Here is a 24,781-nt window from a genome sequence, read left to right on the forward strand (position 1 = left end):
ACCTTTCACTTTCCACGTTGCCGCGACGTCGGACTTGACGTTCTGGCAACGTATGTTTGGTCATTAAATTACGTTGCGGCAACGTAAGGGCAACGTGACTGTGTTAGCTGGGTAATAACCAACTTTGCAGTAGTAGCCTACGCGCTGCGTTATCGCTAACTACCCCTTGCTGCGTATTAGGACTCAGGAAATCTGAGGGGAGAAACCAGAAAATTGAATCGACTAAATCAAGAAAAACAAAGGCAATGTCAGAAGCTAAATAAATGTCTCCATACCCTCACATTTCCGATTTTATGCCTTAGTGTGTTTATTGGGCTAGTTCTTTTTGCCCCATCATTTTTAGTGATGGGGCAAAAAGTTGAAAGTTTGCCATATTGTTAACATGAAGTGGTATGGCAAAGTATTTCAAGATGTTAGAAATGGTTTTGGGAAAAGACATTTGATGGTTTTGAATAGTATTTTAGGGAATTGTATTTGAAAATCATTCAAATACTTCAGATAAATGCAATTGTTTTGTGAGATTTATTTTGAAATGATTCAATACTATTTGAATCACAACTTCACATAGAAATAGCAAATAAAAATGTATTTTAACCCAGGTCTGGCAATGTTGCTGTGTTGTGGATTGGGTGTCTGCATTTGGGTCCTAGTTCTGCTATTTCCTCCAGAAACACAACCTTACTTGCCACACTGCAGTCAGCAGTGGGATATGCTCAGGTAAGTTGGCAGAGCTATGTTAAATAGGAGGGCATTACAGCAATCGCAGCTATTTGACAGGATGATGTCCTAAGGGAAAAATTGTAGAGACATTTCTGGATATTTCCCACACGTGAACAGTGTTGTGCTGTCAGAAATCACTGTGTAAATATATGTATTCCCTAGTATACTGCTGCCCTAAAATGGCTTTCGTGTATTTCAAGAGCATACAAATTCAAACTCATCTGAGCTCAGAATGCGAATCTTGGGATTAGTGAAACTCAAGTGTATCAACAGTATTCAATTGTTAACCTTCTCTCCAGATCTGCAAAGCAACGTGTTACAAACTCTTAGCTGTCCATGGCCCACTTTTCATCACTCATTTCCCCAGCTCCAGTAGGTAGATGCTGCAGAGTAGCATTACCCAAACCAAGGTACTTTTCTCTGTAAATACACTGGTTAAAGAAAGGACTGTGGCCAACCAAACGAGTAAAACTTACTTTAGTGCTCCACCAGTTCGACACACATACTTAGACACACAGACTTAATACAATTTCTCTCTTACAAGTACAAACACAGGCCTCCAAAGAGAACCGGTGCTCTTTATTTTTTGCCTGCTGTCTGTCAGTCACAATAGGTGAGAGTGTTAAACATTTTAATGCAAAATTCATTTACAAACAATTTCAGGAACTTTTTGATTTAAGAACACCTAGCCTGCTTACTGTGGAAATGTTTTCAATTCATGTTTTTGTGTATAGAAACATTCACACTTGCACACAACATATATACTAGAATTTATACATGCAATGTCTTCCAGGGTGACAAAGGGGTTTAATCAAAAACGTTTTGCTGTGAAGAAAACGCACCCTTTTTCAGATGTATTTACAACATGTATTCATCATTACTGGCTTGGTAGACAATTACGTCAGAACTATGCAAACAACATCACGATTTTCAGCTATCCTCAGCTTCAAATAAGTGATCTCAAAAATACTAAAGGATACCAAAAATATCAATTACACAGAACAACCTTTTGATGTAAAAAATGTTTTAGCCTGTATATTTATTCACAGAAAAAGATGGGAATAAAGAGTACACTAGCAGAGAAAGCAACCAAGTGAAATTATAAAAAAAAAACAGAACGGTTAAAACGCAATTCACGTAAAGACATTTGAAGCAATGTGTACAATTCTACAATGTGGTGGAAGGAGTACATACAATATATAATTGTAAAAACATCTTGAGTAGTTCCTTGATCAAAGTAGAGACAGTACATCTGAATAAAAATTTTCTTCAACAAAGCCGTCCCACAGTCAGTTCTCTGTACGTACACTGGGTACAAAACAGGACTTTGGTGAGCCAAATGAGCGGGTACTAATAATAACTATATATTATTGACCACGAGTAGACCTGCAAACAGAGACCCGAGCGATTATCTGTCCTTGCTGCTGCGGAGGTCGGTGGTGAGGGGGTCATGCTGGATGGTCTGGTGCAGCATGAGGGCCAGCAGGCCGGCACGGTTCGTCATGGCCGTGCGCACGTTGCGCTCCTGTTCGAACAGCTCGTCCAGCTTGTACCACTGTTCGTGGTGGCGGTGGCGGTGGCAGTGGCGGTGGCAGAGGGAGGGACAGAGAGAGAGAGAGAGGCACACATCAGAACACCCCGCATGCCGCATCCTGCCATTTCAGATTAGCCTGACTAGTTGTTAGACAGTGTTAAACTGACCAATCGGATGTACTGCAGACACTACTAATTATGCAACTGTGTGTGTGTTGGACTGACCACTCAGACACACCGCAGATTGGTTAATTTGTGCGTACGTGTGTGTGTGTTTATGGTACTGACCACTCTGACTCGCTCCAGGTCCACCTCAGCTCTCCTCAGCTTCTCCCAGCAGTAGTGCTTGTTACACTTGCGCTTCGACACCCTGCAGAACTCTCCGGTGGGCTCAAAAACGTCCCGTACCAGGGGGCATCCACAAACCTCATCTGCTGGCACCTGCAGGAGGGAGAGTACAACAGTTAAAGGCAAGTGAGAGATCTGAGGTAATGGGGTGGGAAGCTGCTAGTTTTACACCCAGATTAACTGAAGCTGCACTGAGAGAGATGTGTGGCATGTCAAACCTTTATTTAAACTTCAAGTAATGAAATGAATAATGTGTCACTTTCTCCCTTTTACAAAATCTTTTTCCATTAATGTCAGAGACCCCTTAATCTACAATACTGTGTAAGAAATGAACAACTTGAATAACTACTTCATTCACAAGTATAGAACAAAGCAAACTGATGTTAAATGAAATTTGGGCCTTAATTCGGTGAAGCAGTCTTCCAACATAAACACTTTATGCAAATGTTCACTTTTCTTCTCTGTTCATGAAAGACACAATCACAAAACGCTAACCTTGGGGTCTCTCGAGTGCTCCGGACACAAGACCTGCAGCCTCTTGCAGTAGGTCTTGCTCTGAGGGTTATACACATCGCAGAACAGCCTGGTAGCACTAAACACACGAATACAAGCAAGCAAAAGAAGCAGTGTGAGTCAGGAATATAGTTATACATGCATCCAAAAAGTACAATAAAAATCCATCCAATAAATGCATCTCAGCTGTAATTTGTGTTTATATATACAAGTTTTCTGGGGATAAATATCCATGGTAAAAATATTTTTAGAGCAACAATTTATCAATAAAATATTATAATAATAGTAATTTTTATTCACAGATGAACAATGCACACAAGTAATTACATAATGAGATTTTTTTTATTTGAATACTTTCTGATAAAAGAAAAAAATGTTCCCTTATGGTAATATGATAGAATACTCAGTCTTACCCTTCAATGCGTGTGGGATACATGGAACCAAAGGATGTCTGGCTCTCATACTGTCCAGGGAAACAGAGACAGTCCATTCAAACCGTGCAACACATGACAACGAACACAGTTCAATCATCAGCTGAGTTGTCTGCACAATGTCTGAACCATGTGAAAATGTTGTTACCTTTTAACTTCATCAATTGATCAACTTCCTTTCTCAGTACTGTATACATATAGGGCAACAAAGAGATACCGTGAGATGCCCTTGAAAATAAATTTCTTATTTTTAATGTTTTTGAAAAAATTTTTTACATCTTGACAACACATCGAACCTAATAATTTCCTGATAATAATTACCAAATTTGCATTCCTCAATCAGTTAATTTATCTCTGCCTGACCTGACCACCCCTCGTTCACACCGGTGTCAGTCACGTGAGGTGAATTTCAGCCCTCACCTTGGCGTAGCATCTCTCCATGTGTCTCAATGCCACTTTGGGGTTGATGGGGTGACTGCAGGAGACGCAGAAGATCTGTAGGTCGGTGTCGTCGCTGTCCCCCTCGTTTACCTGCAGGAGAGGGGAAAGTGGCTCGTCAGCTCAGCGTAAGACATCATATGTAATGCCAACTGATGCAAAAGCACAGAAGCATGAAGTATAGTTATTTTCACCCAAGACTGCTGCAGGATGCTTACTGTCATCTTATTTCTACTTTTTTCCCTAAGACTATTTGTCTCTTTTTCTGTCTTTCTTGCAGATTATCGTATGAAACATTCAAAACGTAACATAACCTTGTTAAAAACTACTGGGATATGACCATTCTCCAAGTTTAATGAAATTAAGTATTTATGTGGTTAACCACACAGTTGCATTATTTAAATAACACAATGTCCAATACAGGTAAGCCTGTGTCAGCTCCCGGGAGTCTTTCCAATTTTAAAGTTAAACTTGCAAATACTCATTATGTGTCTGTACAATTTCTCAGTACAGGGTTGCACCAGCAAAATCCAACATAATCATTTATGGTAGACAACCTCCGCCCCAAAATTAGCATCACCAGCACAGATTAAGTTGCAGTTACGCTGACACTCCGGAACAGCTCACCTCCTCGTCCTGCTGCACCACCTGCTGCTTGGCCTTGATGATGATGCTCTCCAGCTCGTGGAAGCGCCTCTCCATCTCGGTGAGGCGCATGCGGGCGGACTGCTGCTCCCGGCGGATCCTTTCCAGAAGCTTCTTTCCCTGCTCCTCCGCGATGCAGGGGCTCTGCTGCCACTGCTGGATGCGCTGTGGCAGGATCTCGTAGATGCGGCTGCGAGGGACGGACGGACGGACAGGCAGACAGACAATGCTACAGTATGGCTACCGCACTGTGGAGAAGCTCTCAGGACATATTTTACATAGACAGCAAATACATGTGATGCAAATCTTAAAAACTGCAAGTACGCCGCTGGATGTGCTGTGGCAGGATCTCGTGAATGCAGCTGGAGGAATAGACGGACGGAGGGACAGATGGACAGATGAACAGAAAACACTACGGCACAGTGGAGACTGAACTCAGGACACATACACAACTAGTACACGTTACAAATCTTAAAAATCGCAAGAGAGTACACTGCAGGTGAACCTGACATACGTCGTGACAGGGCCACTGGGGAATCATTGGATTAACACTGACACACCACGCGAGTGGGGAATCATACTAAGTATTGCCACCTGAAGTTTCTGCAGAAGGGTTTGGGAGTCAGGGCGCCATGGTGATCCTCCACTATAAGGTTATAAAGCACTCAGCATAACTCCAGGACACACTAGCTGTTTCTATCTATACACATCCCGATGTATTACCACATATCGTGGTTCTGTTATTTGTAGTGGTAATTGCAGACACAATGAATAAACCATTTGCTCCTGCCAAAGCTCTAATATACGCCTATTCTCCTACTCCTGGCCAGTGAACTCCTATACCAATGCCAACTCTGGCTTTGAAGAAAAGATATGTGCTATTTCTTGTGTCATTCATTCAAATATTCATGATTGAATGTATTTCTTCAATAAAAAAATAACCCTGAAATTTGCTTCTGCTGAACTGAGATATGGCTGCTCAGTTTCACCACACTCAAATCACCCATTTCACAGCTCAGCCAATACAGGCTCTTTACACCTAGACAGGGGTGTCTGACTTTGTCAATTTCCTAATCTAGCTCTAACGACACTGAAAACACAACACTATTGCCACATCTACAATAAAAGGGTAATTTATGTGGGGCCTTTAAAATTAAATTCTGAAATTAGTGTAATTATGGATCTGTATATATACAGGTTTTTAATCACAGAAATGGTAAAGAAGTATAAGAATACATTCTGCTCTTTGAAAAAGAGGCAGAAAGATAATGATTTATATGAGCCGTTTTAATGTTAGCCCCTCCCCCTGCTCCCTGAGCCTCCGCTATGATTGGCTCGTTCTCCTGCCGCTTGTGGATGGGGCGTGGCCTTACTTGGCAGCCAGCTTCATGCCGCAGTCCTCGGAACAGTACTTGGAGTTGGGCCGCGCCGCCTCCACGCAGCTGGGCCCCAGGCACTGCCGGAGCCCCACGCTGTCCCGGCCCTCCCCGCGTTCACTGTGCTTCACCCGGTCCCGGTGCTTCTGCTTCTGCTTGTGCCGCCGCGACTTGTACTCCTCCTTCTGGAGGGAGGACGGAGAGGGGAGGGGAGGGGAGTCACACCCGTGTCACTGCAGTGCCTCAGTCCGCACCCCGACCTGTTACATTCCGGCACTCCAACCCTACAGCAAGCAGTGCCAATCACACTCAGAGAGGGAGGGTCTCCTTACCTTCTTCTCCGATTTCTTCTCCCGCCTCTTCACGTGTTTGACCTTGACGGCTCTCTTGCGCAGGACAGGATCGAGGAAGGGCCCGTCTTCCTCATCGCTGAGCCACGGCTGAGGGAGGGAGAGAGATAAAGACTAAGGAGGGCAACTCGCACGTTTAAACACCATCATGAAATACCAACCATTTAACTCCAGCACACACAACTTGTCCAACATTACACAGGACCCAAAAGTACCAAACAACAAAATAAATAAATTTTTATGCATTTGAAAGAATATGCTTCAACAAAGGCTATGATTTTTTGTCACGAAGGACACCAGAAAATAAGTCATGTCCTTATAATCCATGGAACTCCAAACATAAGCATAAACACATGCTAGCAGTAAAAAAAATAATTTCAATTATAGTCAGTGGAAGGTGTTCTCTGCAGGCATTTCCTGTGTGAGCTAGAACTGACAGAAAGCAAGAGGAACAAAACCACAATCTCCCACTTTGACAACGATGTACGCCTTGTGTAGCAGTATAGGACAAGCAGAAAAATGTCATTACTCTTATATGACAGTGAAAGGTGTTCACTGCAGGCATTTCCTGTGTGAACTAGAACTGACAGAAAGCAACAAAACAAAACCACAATCTCCCACTTTGACAGTGACGTACGCCTTGTGTAGCAATATAAGACAAGCAGAAAAATGTCATTACTCTTATATGACAGTGAAATCAACCAATTGGACCTCTAACTAAAAAAAAAACATTGTAAACCAGCCCGAAACTGTGTAGGGATATCTGGTACCTGACGCCTGAAAGTGCAAGCAAAATGAGCTCTTAGACATTATTAGAAACTAAGCACTTGACAACAACTGATGAAAACCCATGGCCACTGAACTGAGCCTGCTCTGTGAGACTAAGCGCGAGGGTCCCACGACCAGCTGCTCGGAGGCGGTTACCATGTTGTGGTCATCGTATCCCGCCGCCCTGTACTGATGGTACAGCTCCATTTCCTGCTCGTCGTAATCGTCAGAAAGCTGCCCGTCCCTCTGCAGAGAGTCCTGCTCCTTCATCATGGAGAACTCCTCATCCCGCACACGCAGCATCTTCTGCTCAGGTGAAACACCACCCAGTCAGGCAACATTACTGGCATTTAGCAGATGCTCTTAACCAGAGTGCCTTACAGCACTTAGTGATGTAAGTCACTCACAAATGTTATCCATTTATACAGCTGGATTAAGTAACTGCAACTGTGGGTTAAGTACCTTGCAGTATACTTCCAGTCTCACATCACAGAGCTGAACTGCACAACTGCACATTAGCAAACATCTCATTGAGCACTACTGCTTTCATTGGCTTCCCATCTCATCTTAGTTTAGACCTTCGCTTATTCAACTCAGGTTCACAGTGCTGGAGGAGCCATGCCTTAAATTATAGTGAGAGGTGTAATATTCTCAGGACTGTGTGAGAAGCAGAGGATTCCACTCTGTGGCTTTTGGCGCTTTGGGGTGCTTCGTATCAATCAGGGCGGGGACTCACCCTGGCCCGCACTTCGCACTGCCTCAGACGGCACTTCTGCCGGATCTTGTTGGGGCCCCCGAACTTCTTCATGTCCTTGCAGAAGTCGCACTGGGCGCAGTCCTCTGTGCGCCGGCAGGGCTCGCACTCCCCACACATGCGGGCCGAGCGCTTGATCTGCGACACGCCAACGAGGAGGGACAATGGCACGCGGAGAGGAAGAGACACTCATGACTGGGCCTGAGATTTTAGCAACAGAGCAGCTCAATTCCCTGGGTGTAGCTGAAACTGATTCTTTGCAAATGACGCCTGACAAATTAAAATGAGTAGCGGGTACTAAAAGGGATTATTGATATATTATTGATAAAATAATACAACTGTATAATATATAATGATTATATCATAATTATGTGATATAATATTATAATATAACAATGAATATAACAATAATTAAAGCATATGTTTAAGCATTTTTAAGTGAAACAGAGTCTCACAGACCCGTGATCCGCGGCGCCGGTCGGTCTTGAAGTCAGGCGTGCCTCGTTGCTTCTCCAGCCTCTCCTGTTCTGTCTCCTTCTCACGAGTCTTCTTGGGACGGTACTTGATCTCCAGAGAGTCGTCTTTCCCTACACACAAGAAAGAGATGTTTTCTAATTTCATCCCAGGTACAGGGAATGGTGGCTTTATCACTGGCTGGAGGTGTCACAGCATACGACTATAAACTATCCAAACACAAATAGTACAGTTGTACTGAATCTCAGAGATGACGTGTTTTGACAGTGTAATGAGACCAGGTGAGGTGGTCCAGGTGAGATACTCACTCCGACACTTCTCACAATACCACTCCCGGATTGCTTTGGCCATCTTCTCCGTCACATTGATGCAGTCGCCATGAAACCACTCGTTACAGTTGTCACAACCTCTGTGCAGGGTGGTGACGTACAAAAAAAACGTTAAGTGACACAACCCATCACCCTATACTTACAACTTATGAACTCCCACTAAGTAAACAAAAATCCCAAAATTAAAACCGTATGGTACATTACACAGGTGTAGTTGGGTAATAAACATTAATCAACACGAAATAATGACGCGATAGCACATTTTTAGGACAGTTTACAATTAACTGTTGTGAAACACTGTGCACACCAGTGTGCTCAAGAGAGCTGTGCAATAGCACCATTTCCCTTTAACTGCAACAGGTCTCAGTCTTATCCAGATGCGATACGGAGCTGACGGGCACTCGGAACTCACATCATGAAACAGTTGATGTCCGGTTTTCGGCAGATGCAGTACACCGGGGCATTCTCTCCGTTTTCCCCCTCCAAACTGCTCTCGATCCCCATCGGCTGATCGAAGTCTGACACTTCACTGTCCTATGAGTACAACGATAACACTGAGGAACGTCCACATACTACATCGGCGGTCTAACTTTCAGGCAGCCGACATATGTGCCGAAAATAATCTGACAGCAGGAAAGCGTGAAAAATCTAAAAGAAACAATGCATCCCACTATTATTTAGCTACCTAGAGCAGTGCACATATTAAAACACTGACATAGTACATATAAATATATAACATCAGACACTTTTCCCAAGTGGTAAGACAAATCTAACATTTAGCGAGCAAGCCAGCAAACTTAACTGCAGAAGTAGCTACTCTTATTTGGTTCTTGTAGTGGCTACCCAGTTAGACTGCTATATTGGGAACAACATATATTTTCTCATGTCAATCGTTAGCCACTAGCTATAGCCTGTAAAAGATTAATTACCTTTAATGACACAGCTAGATAACTTGCTAATCTAGAGTGTAACTATACATAGTCTGGCTAACGTTACTTACTTCGTACGGGTTCCATCATATTAAACAGTTTTTCCATTTACTAGTTAACATTACAGAGCAGCTGAATACAAACCGATCAGACTAAAGCTAACTAGCTAAGCTAGCGACCCTCCACAGCCATGTTTGCTTTGCCAGCTTCGCAGCTGTAGCTACATTATGAAACTAACTAGCTAGCTCTCGTCCCTACCGTCTTGCAATGCTTACCATGTCGATCAAGTTGCCGAAGCCAGAGAAAACTACGTTGCTGTTATTTACTCTTACAACTGCGAACGATAGTTAACACAGTAATAGAACAGCCGTTGTCTTTCTTTCAAAGAAAGACAACATACATTTTCCGCAACAACCGTTCTGAAAGGCGTTTCGCTTCCGCTTCCGGTTCACAAGCAACCAGATGAATGTAGGTTACTTAATTGTTTCTCATTCAACTTTAAAGCATTAAGTATGCATGTTGTATTATATAATATATTGTATACTATAATCCTGAATAAATATTCATTTCATTGTCTATAAAATTAGATCTATGTTTTCTAATGTCATTAGTTATCTAAATCCTACAACGTTACATTGTCAATAAAGTGAGGTAAACTGACTGCACTTTGTGAGATCTTTTCCTCGGACATCAGTATCTCTTGATAACATCTTTGCATTCATCCTGAAAAGGGTTAAAATGTTTGGCATGGGATGACGAATAAACCTTGCAAACCTTAAATTATGCCTAAAATGTTATGCTAGAAGATTCATTATTATATTGCAACTATGCATCATCTAAATGACATTATCTATCTATATCTTTCTATACCCATATGACATTTTAATATGACATCCGGAAAATTTCTTCGAGTCTTGGTATGGCCCGCTTGTAGGTTACATCTCTGATTCATTGATGAGAAAATGTAATATGTCATTATTATCTATATAAAGTTTCTAAATTAATATTATTGTATGTATATTGTATTTATATAATATATTATATGTATATTATTGTATAATATTGTCACAGGGATTCTAGACTGTTCTCGGTAGCCTACTACTACTATGCGACTATATGATAATCAGACTATCCTCATAGAAAATGAATCCATGTGTAGCGCTAGGGGGCACCATCCTACACCGTGGGACAGACATTTTCCTAAAAAGGTATTATTAATTGTTGGCCATTTAGTAGCGTTCCCTGAGTGTTGTAGAAGCTTCTGGGTTGTCTTCTAAGCATTACTCACAGCTGTTTAATTTAGTAGTCTATGCTATAGTCTCTGCCATCCTGTAACTTGGCGGATCGGATACAGGTCATCCCATTGATTTGATTGATTCAGTTACCGCTGAGGAACACGGGCACAGGTACAGCATGCAGCCTCGCGGATCTTCACCTTTCTTAAAGGCAAAGTGTTTAGTACGTTTATAACAAAAGCGCATTCGTCTCACAAACAGCTCAAGTTACCCATATATCACAAATAAATGTGCAAAAAAAAGTTTGCCATAGTTTTAACAGAAATGGTTTCAGCTTATGAACTTGCCAAGTTACTCAAAGAACCTCGTAGAAATCATATAATTTCCACATGTCACTGCACACAAATGAGAAAAATCGTTCTGCCACTTAAAAGTATTGACAATTTACATCTAACAAATGTCTTCACATCATTCACACACACTAACTATTCCTAACAAATGCTACCCAAGAAAGACATTGCGCACCTCTGGACCTCTTCCCTTTCAAGTAACCTGGCCCTGTGGTTCAGAAGAAAGCGAGAACCTTTTAGCATAGTACATGGTATAAAGCAGTACTATCTATGCTTCAATAATGATTTTTTGTTTAGTTTCAAAGTATTCGGATTAACCGATGTTTCACTGGCCATGTTCCAGGCAGACCATCCGATGGGATGGTGTCCTTCGCGGTCTCTGTAAATGTGGGTCGCTGCGTTTTCAAGGCCACGCCTTTTTTTGCTACCAGTTCATATAGACGAACATTTTATATAAACGGAGTAAAATAATGTTTACACATGAGAACATCTGATGCTTTGTTAATTCATGCTTTGTGGCGGTCGTCATGTAACGTAGCCTACCACACATCTAAACCCCATTCCGCCTGATGATGGCGCTAAAAGCACGTTTTCATGTGGAAAAAATCATTATTATTATTATTATTATTATTATTATTATTATTTCCTCTGCATATATATGTTAGAATAATCAGTACGCTTGCATGTATTCAAACTGAATTAGGTCACCGCTACAGGCCTCCCGTTCTGACGTCAGAGCTTCAATTATATTTTTAAGGGAGGCGGGAGCGCTTCAATGTGCGTGCGGGATAGACGTTAATGTGTGAAAAGTTGTTGCTCAGTTCTTGCTGGTCAGTACAGAGGGACTGTACGGATCACACCGGTTTCCGTCCCCAACAAATAATCGGAACTTAATCGTTATTCAGTCAGCACCTTTATTAAGTATTTCCTTCAAATTCAAGCTTCCAAGGTCTAAGACTGGCTCTAATTACGTTAAGGTAGGCGACCGTTTGAGTTTTACATAATGCGTGCATTTTTGGGGATTTGAATGTCATTTGTTTCAGGACATAACTGCTTTACGTTCAAGTGTATGACAGAAAATGCTCGGTTTTACTGTTGATTTAAAAACACCACCAACTTATTTATATCTTTGTCGTCCTTTAAGAGTTTTAAAACTGCTATACAGTAAAGCAACCTATGTCCACACAGTGAAGCTATAGACGAACACTTTCAGGAAACTTAAGGGCTGTTGTACCCGAAACAGTTCATCTTAATAAATGTACCTAGGAACTAAATTGCGAGTGTGTTAGCCCTCTTTCTTGCAATTAAAGTAATTACATTAAAGAAGGCAGATAGTGAAACCTCACAGCGAGAAATTGTCCGACTATATGGCGTAGTCATCTGAGGAAAGTGTCGTGGTCCCCGTTGATAACCCGCTCAGAATTTCACAATTTGCAATATTTTTTGATCGTAGACTTAGTGTAATCACATTAATGTTTCAGAAGTAATTTCACTTGTAGATATATGGGAAACATACTGAATTAAATTTACAGTGCATGTATAACTTTACAAGCTATGGCACAGATTAAAACGGAAGACATAATTCAGTCATCTCCACAAGATCATTTCCTAACGTCACTAATATTACTGAACTTCAGAGGTGTTTACATCCATATGGGCGCAGCAGCGTACTGTCAGTGGCTGACAGCCAGTATATAGCATACCAGTACTATACGTACGCAACATTCATTAAACACAACATAACACAAGCTCAGGTAAACAAAAGCAGTCAACTCACAAATATTACTTCAAAACCCCTCTGTTTATTGCTAAAACAGGATGGAAACCTCGTATCACATAAAACGTGCCTAATTACGCACGTATTATTCAAGAGTGATCACAACTATCATCTATCCTAATTAAATATGGGAATGTGAGGTGGAGGTATAATTCAGCGAACATGGCTCCTAAATTACTTGAAATTATATTTTAAGTCTTGCGCGACAGGAAACATTGGAAAGATTCTGCTCGCCTTTACTGAAGCATTGTCATTAAAAATGCAACGCAAGTTAGAGAGCCCCTATTGCTCGCTTTTGGGCACCTATATTCCGTTACAGCTTACCTATTACTTAGTCACTTAATTACTTTTGTATTGCAGCAGTGTACACATTTCACAGTCATATCTGTACCAAGAAACAAAGCTTATCAATAATTCAGATACAATGAGTAAAAAGTGTGTCAGTCAAAAAATGACACAGCAGAATGTTTCATGCTGTAATTGCAACGCTCGCAATGTTGATGAGCTGATAGAAAAGCTGGAGCAGATCTGAATTCAGTCCACTTAGCTGAGAAGCCCCATTCATTATTTAAACATATTCACAGCAAGTGCAGTAAAGCTATTAGCATTTCATTTTATTGATCCAATTTCACTTGAGTGTGGGGAGGAAGAGAGACTTCTCTCCATCTTCATCTCTCCAGGGGGATCTTACTGCTAAAAGAAAATGTTTCAATGCATATTTTCTGTCGTCTGGATCCTCAAAAGTGAAGTTTTGAAATTGAGGTTTGCTGTCCTTTATGGCTGTATTCAAAGTTTTATATGAAAAAGGCAGATTTGGTTTATGTAAGTGGTAATATGTACACATATTCCAGGATGCAAGACCATGGAGCAACTGCTGTGTTGTTCAATTGAAATGTTAAATAATTTTTATTTATGTTTAAGCTGAGTGAAGTTATTCATCTTGTATGTGTAGACTGTGTTACCTATGTGTATGTTACCCCAGTCTGAAGTTGTTCCTGTTCTTCATTTACTTACCATTGTTTTGCTGCTGTTTGATATCAAAGCATTTCTTACTTGATTTATGCACAGATGACCTCAAAAGCTCTGCGAAAAGGGACATTATTAGTTCTGAGGTTTAGCTGTAATATGGCTCCAGATTGAAAGAGCAATTCCCCATGAAGTACAGAGGAAACTTGTATCTGTGGTTTTGGACAAAGTTGCATGTCAGGAAATGTGTTCATTTCAAACCATCTGATTGAATATTCATCAACCAAGCAATACTTGTACACTGTATAAAGTATACATTTTCTTTTGTCTCACAATTTAGTATGTTTGGAATCTTGTTGCATAAGAAAAACATAAATAACAACATTTAGACTGGAGTAAAGTCTAGCTGCAATATATGTGTAGCCTCTAAAATCTATTTAGAAACAATACTATGAATTGAAGAACAATTTGTTTAAATAAAAAGTATTTTTACTTCTTTAACATCAGGCCTGGGTTTCTCTACAGATGCAGGTAATGAAATGGTTATAAGTTTTTCTCAATCTCAATTCTCAAATGTTCAAATCACAGTTATATACAGCTATAGTAGTATTAATATCAGCAGTAGTAGTAGAAGTAGATGTAGTAGGTGCGGTAGTATAGCCTTCTAAAGTTAATGGTACATTCCTTCATCATTACAGCTACTTAACAAGTAAGATAGAATTTAATTAATTTCAAATGCTATGTACTAAAAGAGAGTGTGGTTTCCAATAAAAACCTCAGTATCATGTTTGTCCTTGAAGACAAATAATCTCCTTTTATACTTGGAGGCAGACCTACATGGATGAGTTTTGAAGTAGACCTACTACAAAAAATACCAATAGCTTGAATGGACATCTTTGTCCTTTGATTATCTTGATTGCATTGGGCTTGGTTAATGGATTGACTGATTGAACAATTTGTTGTGCTTGGCATGGGATCCTCATGGATTGGTTGCCAGTTTGTGGAACCTGTTCTTTCTGTTGTAAGTCAGGCTACTTATGGAAGGTTTAACAGATGACGTTTAATCAGCATGGATTGGAAAGTTGTTTCCTCCCTGAATTTTGAATCCCAGCCAATGAAGCTGGTGCAGAATATAGGAGTGTTAGCAGGCTGCAGAACATAGGAGTGTTAGCAGGCTGCAGAGTACAGGAGTGTTAGCAGGATACAGAGTATAGGAGTTTTAGCAGACTTCAGAGTATAGCAGTGTTAGCAGACTGCAGAGTATAGTTGTGCTACTAGGCAGCAGAGTATAGGAGTGTTAGCAGGCTTCAGAGTATAGTATTGTGGGCTATGCTAGTATTCTTTTGGTGGCATAGAAATTCATAGCAGATTCAAGCATGTTTTTAAAATAGGAATGGGATTTACTGACTTAAATCTTGAGTACAAAAGTTGATTTGCTCAGGATACTAAAAATACTGATTTATGGTTAATGATCTCACTGCAGAAAACCAGGCCATGCACTGCACTTCCAAACAGAGTAGGGAGGATGGTTTTGTACATGGCAGGAGCTCGTTTAAAGTTTTATCAGCTCTCCAGCAATAAACATGAAGGTGAATGGCGACTTCATGAACTACAGAACTAGTTTGACTATTATTTGCCCTCTTTCTCTCTCTCTCTCTCTATGGTCTCTAACTCCCTGTCTCATACTGTATATACTCATACTGTATATACTAATTTGTCACTGATACAGGCTTCCTATTTTGAAATATAGGGCCTAATACATATTCCATAATATTTCTTCCATTAGAATTATCCATTTGTGAGTGATTTTATATTTGTCAGGAATTTTCTGTTTTTATCAAATATCAAATGTCCACAATATTTTGTGCAGCATTGTTGCCTTCATATGTTCAGGGATATTGCTGTCATATTTCCTGTTCAGATGGGTGACTCACATAATACATAGCACCTCATAATAATTGTTTTTTAGGAAGTCATATTTAAATCCCTAACCACGGAAAAACTCTTTAAAAATGTTTCAGTGCTGACATGTTTTTTTTTTTACTACTTATATTGTTTATGTGTATTGCAACCTTCCTTGCCAGTGTTGTTGAATTCACTGAGAGATGTAAGTGTTGCCTCATTCATGTCTTTCTCCATCTTTCAAACGTGTCTTGCAGAAATGGAATAAAAATAAATAATAGATTAAAAGCCCTCCTTTACATCGCTCCATGAGGAAGCTTAGATATGAGAGCTGCAGTGTTATGCCTGTGTGTCTAAAACATGCTGAAGCAGACTGATATATTCACTTATATACTGGAAAATTAGAAACGAGTTTTTCTGGTTAGCTTAGTGATATTTAAAGTAATCTCCTACCAGAAAAAAACTCGAAATGTATTAAATATTTTCTTACCTTGATGTAGTAAATTATGAAGAGATGTTTTCAAGACTTCAGAGAAGTCCAGAAATATTTTCTCTGTTGTTTAAGTGCAGTATAAATTACAGTTGGAATAACTGTCTGTGGTAATCCTGCTAGTTTGAGGCAGACGTCCTCAGATATATCTTTTGTGGTATTTGCTTTCATATGCTGACTCCTGATCAGTCCACATTTCGTGCGCTGTCACCTTTCAATACAGCTGGGAAGCTCTTTTTATGCAGTTTCTTTGCGCTTGCTAATTTCCACATTTTTCAGACTCCAAGGTTCTTGATTGACAGTCTGTTTCTGTTTGATATTGTTTTGTTTTTAGCTTTTGTTTCTTTATTTATTCTTTGGTAGCCTCCAAGCTCTCTGAGTTGTCCTGTGAAAGACTGCAAAATTGGACAGATTTATATATTGTATTAAATGTTATATTATAGTACATTAGACATATAATTATATTTACAATCATAGCGCATTATACTTTCTAGTATTATATATTCGTGTAGTACTATGCTCAGGCCTTAAGGGTTGCCTGCAGGGTGTAAATAGTGTTTTCCTGTTTGGTCAGAGCGGACAGAGGATGTCTCGGGGTGAGACAGAAATCATGGATGTGCCACAGGAGGGACAGGCGAGAGACGCGGGCCAGGATGTGCCTCCGAACGTGGACAGCGCTGAGGATCCCAGCGCAGAACCAGAGGAAACCAGAACTACAGAGGACCACACAGGTGAGGCCAGGCGAACCCAAAATCTCCTGTGTGTTTCTCTTCTCTTCCTGCCAGGCGTAAGTAGTTTACTCTTTTGATTTGCGGTACAGCGCGCCTTTAAACATCTTAATGGAATATCCTTCAAAGGGCTTGATTTGATTAAACCATGTTGGTTGAAGAACAGCGCTGCTAGTTTCCTTGCCAGATGTGGCTTAGTGTAATTGCTGCCTCTCTGCTATTATTGTCAGTCAGTGGTGAGACGGCACCAGTGTAAGCTGCTAGCTGCACGGTGCGTTCATGTGCAGCGGGTGTTTCAGTGTGCTTTGTCAGCTGAATGGTGTGGCATTACATTACGTTTATATTTAGTCATTTAACAGATGGTCTTATCCAGACCCACATAAAGAGCATCTGGAATTTGTCATGTTATAACTTTGGAGGTGTGGAGAGAAGCGCACCTTATTGATTTCGTAAGTAACTGTGTTTTGTAGTGTATTGATTCTGAAGGTGATGTCCAAAGGTCTGCAAGGAGTGTGTAACTTGATGGTCATGTTTGCACCTCTTCGTCTGTATGACAGAATCTCCCTCAGAGGAGGCCCCGAGCTCTGACAGAATGGGTCACGAGAGCACTGATCACTCTTTGACTGAAGATGTCTCGGCCAATGAGAAGTGCTGTCTCATTCCTCAACATGCGTCAACACCCAATCACATAGTGAGGACAGGTAATGTCACCACATTCATGGGTCATGGAATTTATCTTGAGCTTTAACTGGAGTTATCTTACCGTACATTCTCCTGGGGATGTCTGTACATAGGTTCTGTATGTTATGACTAAATCATACCTTCAGAAAAATATCTGTGAATTTGCAGACCACTTTTGTATGCCAAGATCATGTAGCTGTTGTGGTGCTTTGCCTCCTAAAATTTACTTTAACAGCCAAAAAAGAGGTCCAGAAAGGCTGCGCTTCACCCCCTGAATACAGTTATAAGCAAGCGTCGGTGGAGCAGTATGTTTGTTCTTTGTATATATTTTTGTCTTTCCCTGTCTCGTCCAGATGCACCTACCAGGAAGAGCCCTGCGCCTGGCCTGCAGAATGGCCACACCCCTCCGAGGGGAGTCGCCAATGGAGCCCTGCCCGTTTGCACTCCCCCGACCGTCTCCGGCGGCCACCCAGGGTGGCCCTCCGCGCAGTCTCCCAAATCCAGCGCGCCCGTCCATCCGGACAAGAAGCGGCTGCCATCCACCTCCACCAACAGCCAGCACAGCCTCAAAACCACCGCTGCCCAGATCCAGCAAGTGGCAGGAGACGGTGAGAGCAGACCCTCTGGCCTTGACTGGCATAAACAAGCACACACACACACACACACTCTTTAAAATTATTATTACTGAACGTTTCAGTGCACTCCTCCACATAATGACACAAAGTGTCACAAAGATGAATACGTTTGGGTGTGATGTTTAGATTTTCAGCTGAGCTCTTCTGTGGAAAGTATGAATCTGAGAGTCTTTGTTGGATAGAATCTGAAAAGATAGCTCCGCACTGTGCCAACTTTCTATGGAAGTGAGTTATACTGAATCTCTTTCATAGGGACTTGAGCATAGATTTGACAAAAAAAGATCTAGAGAGCTGTGTGTTAATAAGTTGGGGAGAATGAATATACTGAAGTATATTATTAGTATAAATACCGTCATGATTTAATAAATGAATCAAAAATGGAAATAATTCATGCATAAAAATTCATGCATTTGAATTATACTTAAATCTGAAAGAAATGTAAGCTTTCAATCTGGAGAATTTTATTATGAAAGATAATGTTTGGTCTGCTATTTAACAGGGATGGTCAGCTTTATGAAATGTTACTAAATCACAAAGTATACTAAACGTAATGCTCTGGAGACATATCACATAAAGGTAATACTTCATAATAATCTGCATGGAACATCTTTTACAGTTTGAATAGTGATATGGTCCAGTCTTGCTTTAAAGGTTTAAACCCCTGCTAAATTTGTTTCAATTGGTTTAAATGGAATTTTGGGACTCCTCCTTTCAGTTTTGTAAATCCACCATATCTCAAGCACACACACACACACACACACACACACACACTCACACCACACAAACACACTCACACATGCACGTATGTGCGTGAACACTCACACAGACACAGACACACACACACTCACACAGACACAGACACAAAAACACACACACGCTGCTGCTGTGTACAGTAAGCAGGCCGCTCTGGTTTTTATCTCTAAGCCACCTTGAGGCCCCTCCCCTCTGCAAAGCATCTATCTCTAAATTTCCTGGTGCCTTATCGTCACCCAGTAACTGACAAGCACTCTATATGGGTCACAGGCCTGTGCTGCACTCCAGTGAGTCTCTCAGTCAGGTTTAAGCCATGAGTTAATTTTCATTCCTTGTAGTCTAAGATGGTGTCCTGGTTATTATTATAGGAACCTTGTGCTAGTAAACACTCAGTTACAAACTGTATTTCAAACGAGTGTGTAGTAGTTTTAATAACATGATTAATAGATACTGATAAACCCTTGCTTCATTTGACATGCCATCTCTCCTTTTAAGTAAATTACATTCTTAAGTCTTTATTAGAAATTAATGAATTTGTCTTATTTAGAAGCTGAATATTATACGCAGTTAAATAACTGGTCATGTTATAACTATCTGCTGTCAGAATCAGAGACAGAAAGCTTTCAATGTGGATTTTTTCTCCTCATATAGGAATGCATTTTGAAGGAGAGGAGGTTGAGGAAATTATATTAGTGCTAATGACTTTGTGAGTGATTCTGGCTATTAGAAAGAGAATTTTTAGCCAGCCCCTAATCAATTAACAAACGCATCCCATGCTTAAGTATTAGAAACATACTCCATCCACTTCTTTTTTGTATCAGTTGTTCACAGGATCCCTCCCCCACACCACCTTCTCTTTTTTCTGTTCCTATATATGATGTCCAAATGGAGGGGGGGGGGTCAGCAACTTTGGCCCATGGCAAGCTGCAACCCCCTCCTCAGACTCCAAGCCAAAGACCAGTACCTCTTCACCCTCATCAACAGGAATACTTATGCTTCTTATGGCAACTTATGGCATCAAAATTCAATTATTAGTTGGTGTCTGTGCTGTCAGAATCAGAGATAAAAAGAGCTCTCTTTGTGGATTTTCTTTCCTCCTCATACAGGAATGCATACTGAAGGAGAGGAGGTTGCGGAAATTATATTAGTGCTAATGATTATGTAAGCAATTCTGGGTATTAGAAAGAGTGTCCATTTCTATTTTCTAAGTTATATAGTTACATTAAGGCTTTAGAAAACAAAGCACTTCAAATGACATGCGTAATAAAGTGAATGAAGTTATCCCTAAGTAATCATGTTGAATATTTTCATTGTGATAAATTCAATTTAATGTTTCACACAGATATTGGATATTGGATTAAAAGGAGGTAACACTGAAGGCAGTATCATTGTGTGTATGATTAAGTCAAGATGGCAGGTGGCAGATTCCCTGGAAGATGGTAGATAGGGCATAGCATTGTGGACAGTCCAATTAAACCTGAATTCAGATTCCCACAGACAGTGAATCCCTACTAACCCCTTCTGATGTAGTGCAAGCAGGCTTTGAAACTGTACTATGACTACCTCATCTCAGTCGCTTCTATGCTGTGCAGCACCACTTTGTCTGTAATACTCTCTCTCTCTCTCTCTCTATCCCTTCCCTTTTTCTCCCCTCATAACACCCTCTCTTTCTTTCCTTCATTTGCTCACCTCCCCACCGCCACCTCTGACCCATACTCAATACTAATATTCTTCCCTCCCTGCAACTTTACCTTCTGTCTCCTTACCTTGCATCCCTCTCCTTTCTCCTTCTCTTGCTCTCTCCCTCTCTGTCTCATTCCCCTCTGCCACCCCTCTGTCACTCTCAGACCTGTGTGCCACCATAGTGCTGGCTTGCCTGTTCTGCCAGCTGTGGGACTGCTTGCTGGCTGTGGGGGATGGCTGCCAGGTCTGCGTCTCCTCGCTCTGCTCCTCTCTCTGCTCCTCCGTCTGCTGCTGTGACCCCGCCGCGCTGGAGCCGCTCCTCGCGGACTCCTCTCTCTGCTGCGAGGCGTGCCTGGACCCCCACTGCTGCAACTGCAGCGGGGCCGGGTTCGACTGCTCCATCTGCGACTTCTGTATCCAGGCAACCGAGTGTCTGGAGCTGGGGATGGAGGTCTCGCAGCTGCTCTTCCACTAACCAGTTTTAGCCTGCCGGCCTCTCCAGACCTCTTCCATACGAACCACGGTAGCTCAGGTTATTCACCATGTACAGGTCTCTCAGAATCTCCTCTGAAAGCATGTAATCAGGCTCACTAACTCAGTGTTATCTAAGACAATATCTGCCTGAACCAAAGACACTTCATAAAAATGAATCTCAATCGCTCAACTTGTATATTGATTTAGCACTTTTGGCAGCACTTTGTATTGTAGTTTTGGCTACCTGCCCTTGGTCTTCCTAATGGAGATGCTCTGCTATAGGTTGGGGAATATGTTGAAGCATTATTCCTGTTTACTTTTTAATGTATAATTTGTGAGTTACCTTGATTGATCAGTCATATCCTGAAGGGTTTTTTTTTTACTTAAAAGAATATTTGATGCCATCACACCCACTTCAGCTGGTCTCTGAGGATGCATGGCAGAAACCCCTTTTTTAAAGTTGCACTAACAGCCTCCCACAGTATGCACTGTACAGATAGATCCCAACATATTCTTAACCACTGTATAATCTAACTATAATCCCCATAATCTGTATAATCTGTAAATGAAATAAGCAAGGGCATAGTCAGGACATGTTGCTCACGTAAACTGAACTGTGAAATTTTAAATTGTGAGACGCAAGTACTTACTCATTTGAAAACCCATGTATATATAATTGCATTTTTTTTTAGAATGGATAACTTTGAGGAGCCTTTTATTAAATTCATACATTTCTGAATAAGTGTTTTTTGCTGTTGCAGAACCTCCCCTCCTCTGTCAGATTATATAAAGTGTGCTTGTGAATTACTTTTTATTTCATTGCATAAAATCTCTTGTACCAAAATACTGAATATTCAGCAACACCAGAGCTGAGTGATATACTGGTTATTTTGATATAAGTTAATGTGGGTATCATGTTTATTGACAAATATGCATTTTTTAGTAAGGTTTTTGTTTTTGGGATATCAACTTTAAGGTGTTCATATATTCATATCTCAATGCAGTAAATACTGACTGTATGAACACCTTATTTGTTGGCAGTTGTCACTCACTACAATGGAAAGAGCATGAATACATTTGGAGCCAACTGATGCAGATTACAGTAGCTTCTTAAGAACATACTGAAACATATTAAGTAGAGCTGAAAGATTAAATTTCAGTATTCCATGGAAGCTCTTCATTGCTGAAAATAACTTTTGAGGATATAGTTAAAAAACTCAATATTTTGAACAAACACGGTAAAATTGTAGTTGTATAAGTGAGGGATATAGTTTTTAAAAGAAGAAATACATTTTATGTAATGTATTAAAAAAAGGAGTATATTATATCTCATGAGTGTGGTTTGATCTATTAGACATCAATGTTCTACTTATCTGATTATCTGATCAGCGGAAGGAAAGATTAAAATCAAGGTAACCAGAGAAAGCAGTCTGGACAGGGGCTGTGTAGGTGAGTGGTGGGAGGGTATGGCTCTTGTCTTGTGTCCCTCCAGCTGAAGCAGTGATGTGTGATGAGGTGTGTGTGTATCTCCCTGCAGACTGCTGCGTACATTGTGTTCTGGCCTGCCTCTTCTGTGAGCTGCTGTCTCTGTGCTCTGTGCTGGCACAGTGCCTAGCCTGTGGGCGGGGCTGTGAGACATTGTGCTGCTGTGGGGGCGGAGCCACAGGAGGCGTGGCCTGCGGAGAGGAAGCCTGCTCGGCCGGGTTGGATTGTGGGATGCTGGAAGACTGCTGCGAGTCCTCCGACTGTCTGGAGATCTGTCTGGAGTGCTGCTCCATCTGTTTCCCTGCTTAGGTCCAGTTTACAATTTACAGAGCAGCAGCCAGTGAAGACCACAGCCCAGCCAATGCTGAACGGATCCAGAGGTCACATGGTTGCTTTGTTGAAAAACAATTATTGGGTTATTTTAGTCTTTTTGTAGTCTGTATTTATTCAGCAAATCATTTTGTTTCCTATTTTGAGGAATAAATTATGATTTTACCCTGCTATGGTGATAGATTGCCATCTTACAACATTTATTCTGACATAATGAGCTTAGAGTTCTTCTTGGTCACCCACCCAATCACCACTGCAGACACTGTTGCTATGTTAAAGACCCTTACACACACATATTTTACCCAATGAAATGTTGGTTTACTGAAAGCCAATCAAATTAAACAATGCCAAATATGGGAATCATAACTCAGTGTACACTGGATCTACACGAGTCTGAAGCAACACTAATATGCAGGCCTTGGTTAATCAAAATTCACATGCCATACTGTACCTACCACTATAGAAGTTGAAGCAGAGAGGCAATTTTTAAGCAACAAATGTGCCAACCAAGTAAAGTAAGCTATTAACAAGGGCTCTGAGAGTCAGTCAGTCACATGGACACAAAATAAATTAACCACGTCAGGATGTTACCCCTACGTCAGTCAGCAGCATGTCAGTTTACAGTAATTGTTGATTAACCTGATAATGCAAATGAAATCTCGTTTTACATAATTGTATATGAATAAAACCATTATACTGAGAATGATTTTATGAAGAAAAAAAGTGCATCGTTCAAAATATAAAAATATTTAGCTAGTCCTTCCGTATTTATAGATTTTACATTTGCATTAGTAATTGAACGCATAGTCTCTGTTCTGTCTGGAACTTGTGTTTTAAGTTGCAAATTGATCAGATCTGTCTCTGGAAATTAGTTCAAAATGATTTTTTTGATGGAGGAATAGATACTTTCTTTCCTTAGCATAGATAATAATGACTTATTCACAGTCAAGGGACGACATCACCAATGGACTTAATCATTTATTTGTGCTCCCTTTGGTCTGTTGCTGTGTGAAATAGGAGTTACCTGTATGTATTTGTAAACCATAGACATTTCAACAGCCCTGTAAGAATTCAAACTCAGATTCCAGGGCTTGACGCAAATAGAATTCTAAGATACCTGTGCCTTCTGTCTATGTAACAGCCCACTGAGGGATTGCATATTAAAATGCAATTGATGTTACAAACATGTGGCTTTATTTGTTTTAATGGCAAATGTAGATTTCAACCATAATTTTCTAAGAATGTAAATATGTTTACTTTTCAGATCTGAATAAAAAAATGAATATTAAATATATGTTCAACAACAATTGCAAAAGTATGTTCCCTCATTTCAAGTAAATTGATATATTATGCGAAGCCATTCAGATTGGTTTTTGCATGCCTGCTTCCTCCTCCCATCCTGTCCAATGAGATTAATGTCACATCCATTATTTTCCTCTCTCCCTCTCCCCCTCTTTGCTCTCCTCTATTTCAGCAACCTCACTTTTCCCTGGTTCTTCCACCACACTCCATTCACTCTTCCTTTGTGTATATACCAAGGTCTGCATGCAGTTGTTGCACATCTGGCTGTGGGCAGTGTTTGGGGTTTTTCCAAAGATTGTGCGTGCTTTGTGAAGCAGTGAGGGAGAGGGGTGGTGGTGGGAAGGGGGGGTGGGGGTGGAGGCAAGGCAAAAATAAAGAGCCT

At 40.8% G+C, this 24,781-nt stretch overlaps 2 protein-coding genes across 2 annotated transcripts; one reads left to right on the forward strand and one right to left on the reverse strand.

The window, feature by feature from the left end:
- Positions 1-1,900: 1,900 nt before the first annotated feature.
- On the reverse strand, positions 1,901-10,011 carry cxxc1a (CXXC finger protein 1a). Its single transcript, XM_036533206.1, has 14 exons — positions 9,884-10,011; positions 9,092-9,213; positions 8,659-8,759; positions 8,336-8,463; positions 7,859-8,014; positions 7,279-7,428; positions 6,337-6,444; positions 6,002-6,189; positions 4,611-4,818; positions 3,966-4,076; positions 3,528-3,577; positions 3,097-3,193; positions 2,542-2,694; positions 1,901-2,275 (listed from the first exon to the last, which is right to left on the reverse strand). The coding sequence occupies exons 1-14, from the start codon at positions 9,884-9,886 to the stop codon at positions 2,129-2,131; spliced, it is 1,722 nt and encodes a 573-aa protein (XP_036389099.1). The 5' UTR covers positions 9,887-10,011; the 3' UTR covers positions 1,901-2,128.
- Positions 10,012-12,034: 2,023 nt separating this feature from the next.
- zgc:113363 (uncharacterized protein LOC791449 homolog) lies at positions 12,035-23,818 on the forward strand. Its single transcript, XM_036534276.1, has 5 exons — positions 12,035-12,170; positions 16,903-17,059; positions 17,614-17,757; positions 18,091-18,345; positions 22,820-23,818. Exons 2-5 carry the CDS (start codon positions 16,915-16,917, stop codon positions 23,074-23,076), a joined length of 801 nt encoding a protein of 266 aa, XP_036390169.1. The 5' UTR covers positions 12,035-12,170; positions 16,903-16,914; the 3' UTR covers positions 23,077-23,818.
- Positions 23,819-24,781: the final 963 nt, after the last annotated feature.

Source organism: Megalops cyprinoides, chromosome 7 (genome assembly GCF_013368585.1).
Source record: "Megalops cyprinoides isolate fMegCyp1 chromosome 7, fMegCyp1.pri, whole genome shotgun sequence".
Classification (NCBI taxonomy): domain Eukaryota; kingdom Metazoa; phylum Chordata; class Actinopteri; order Elopiformes; family Megalopidae; genus Megalops; species Megalops cyprinoides.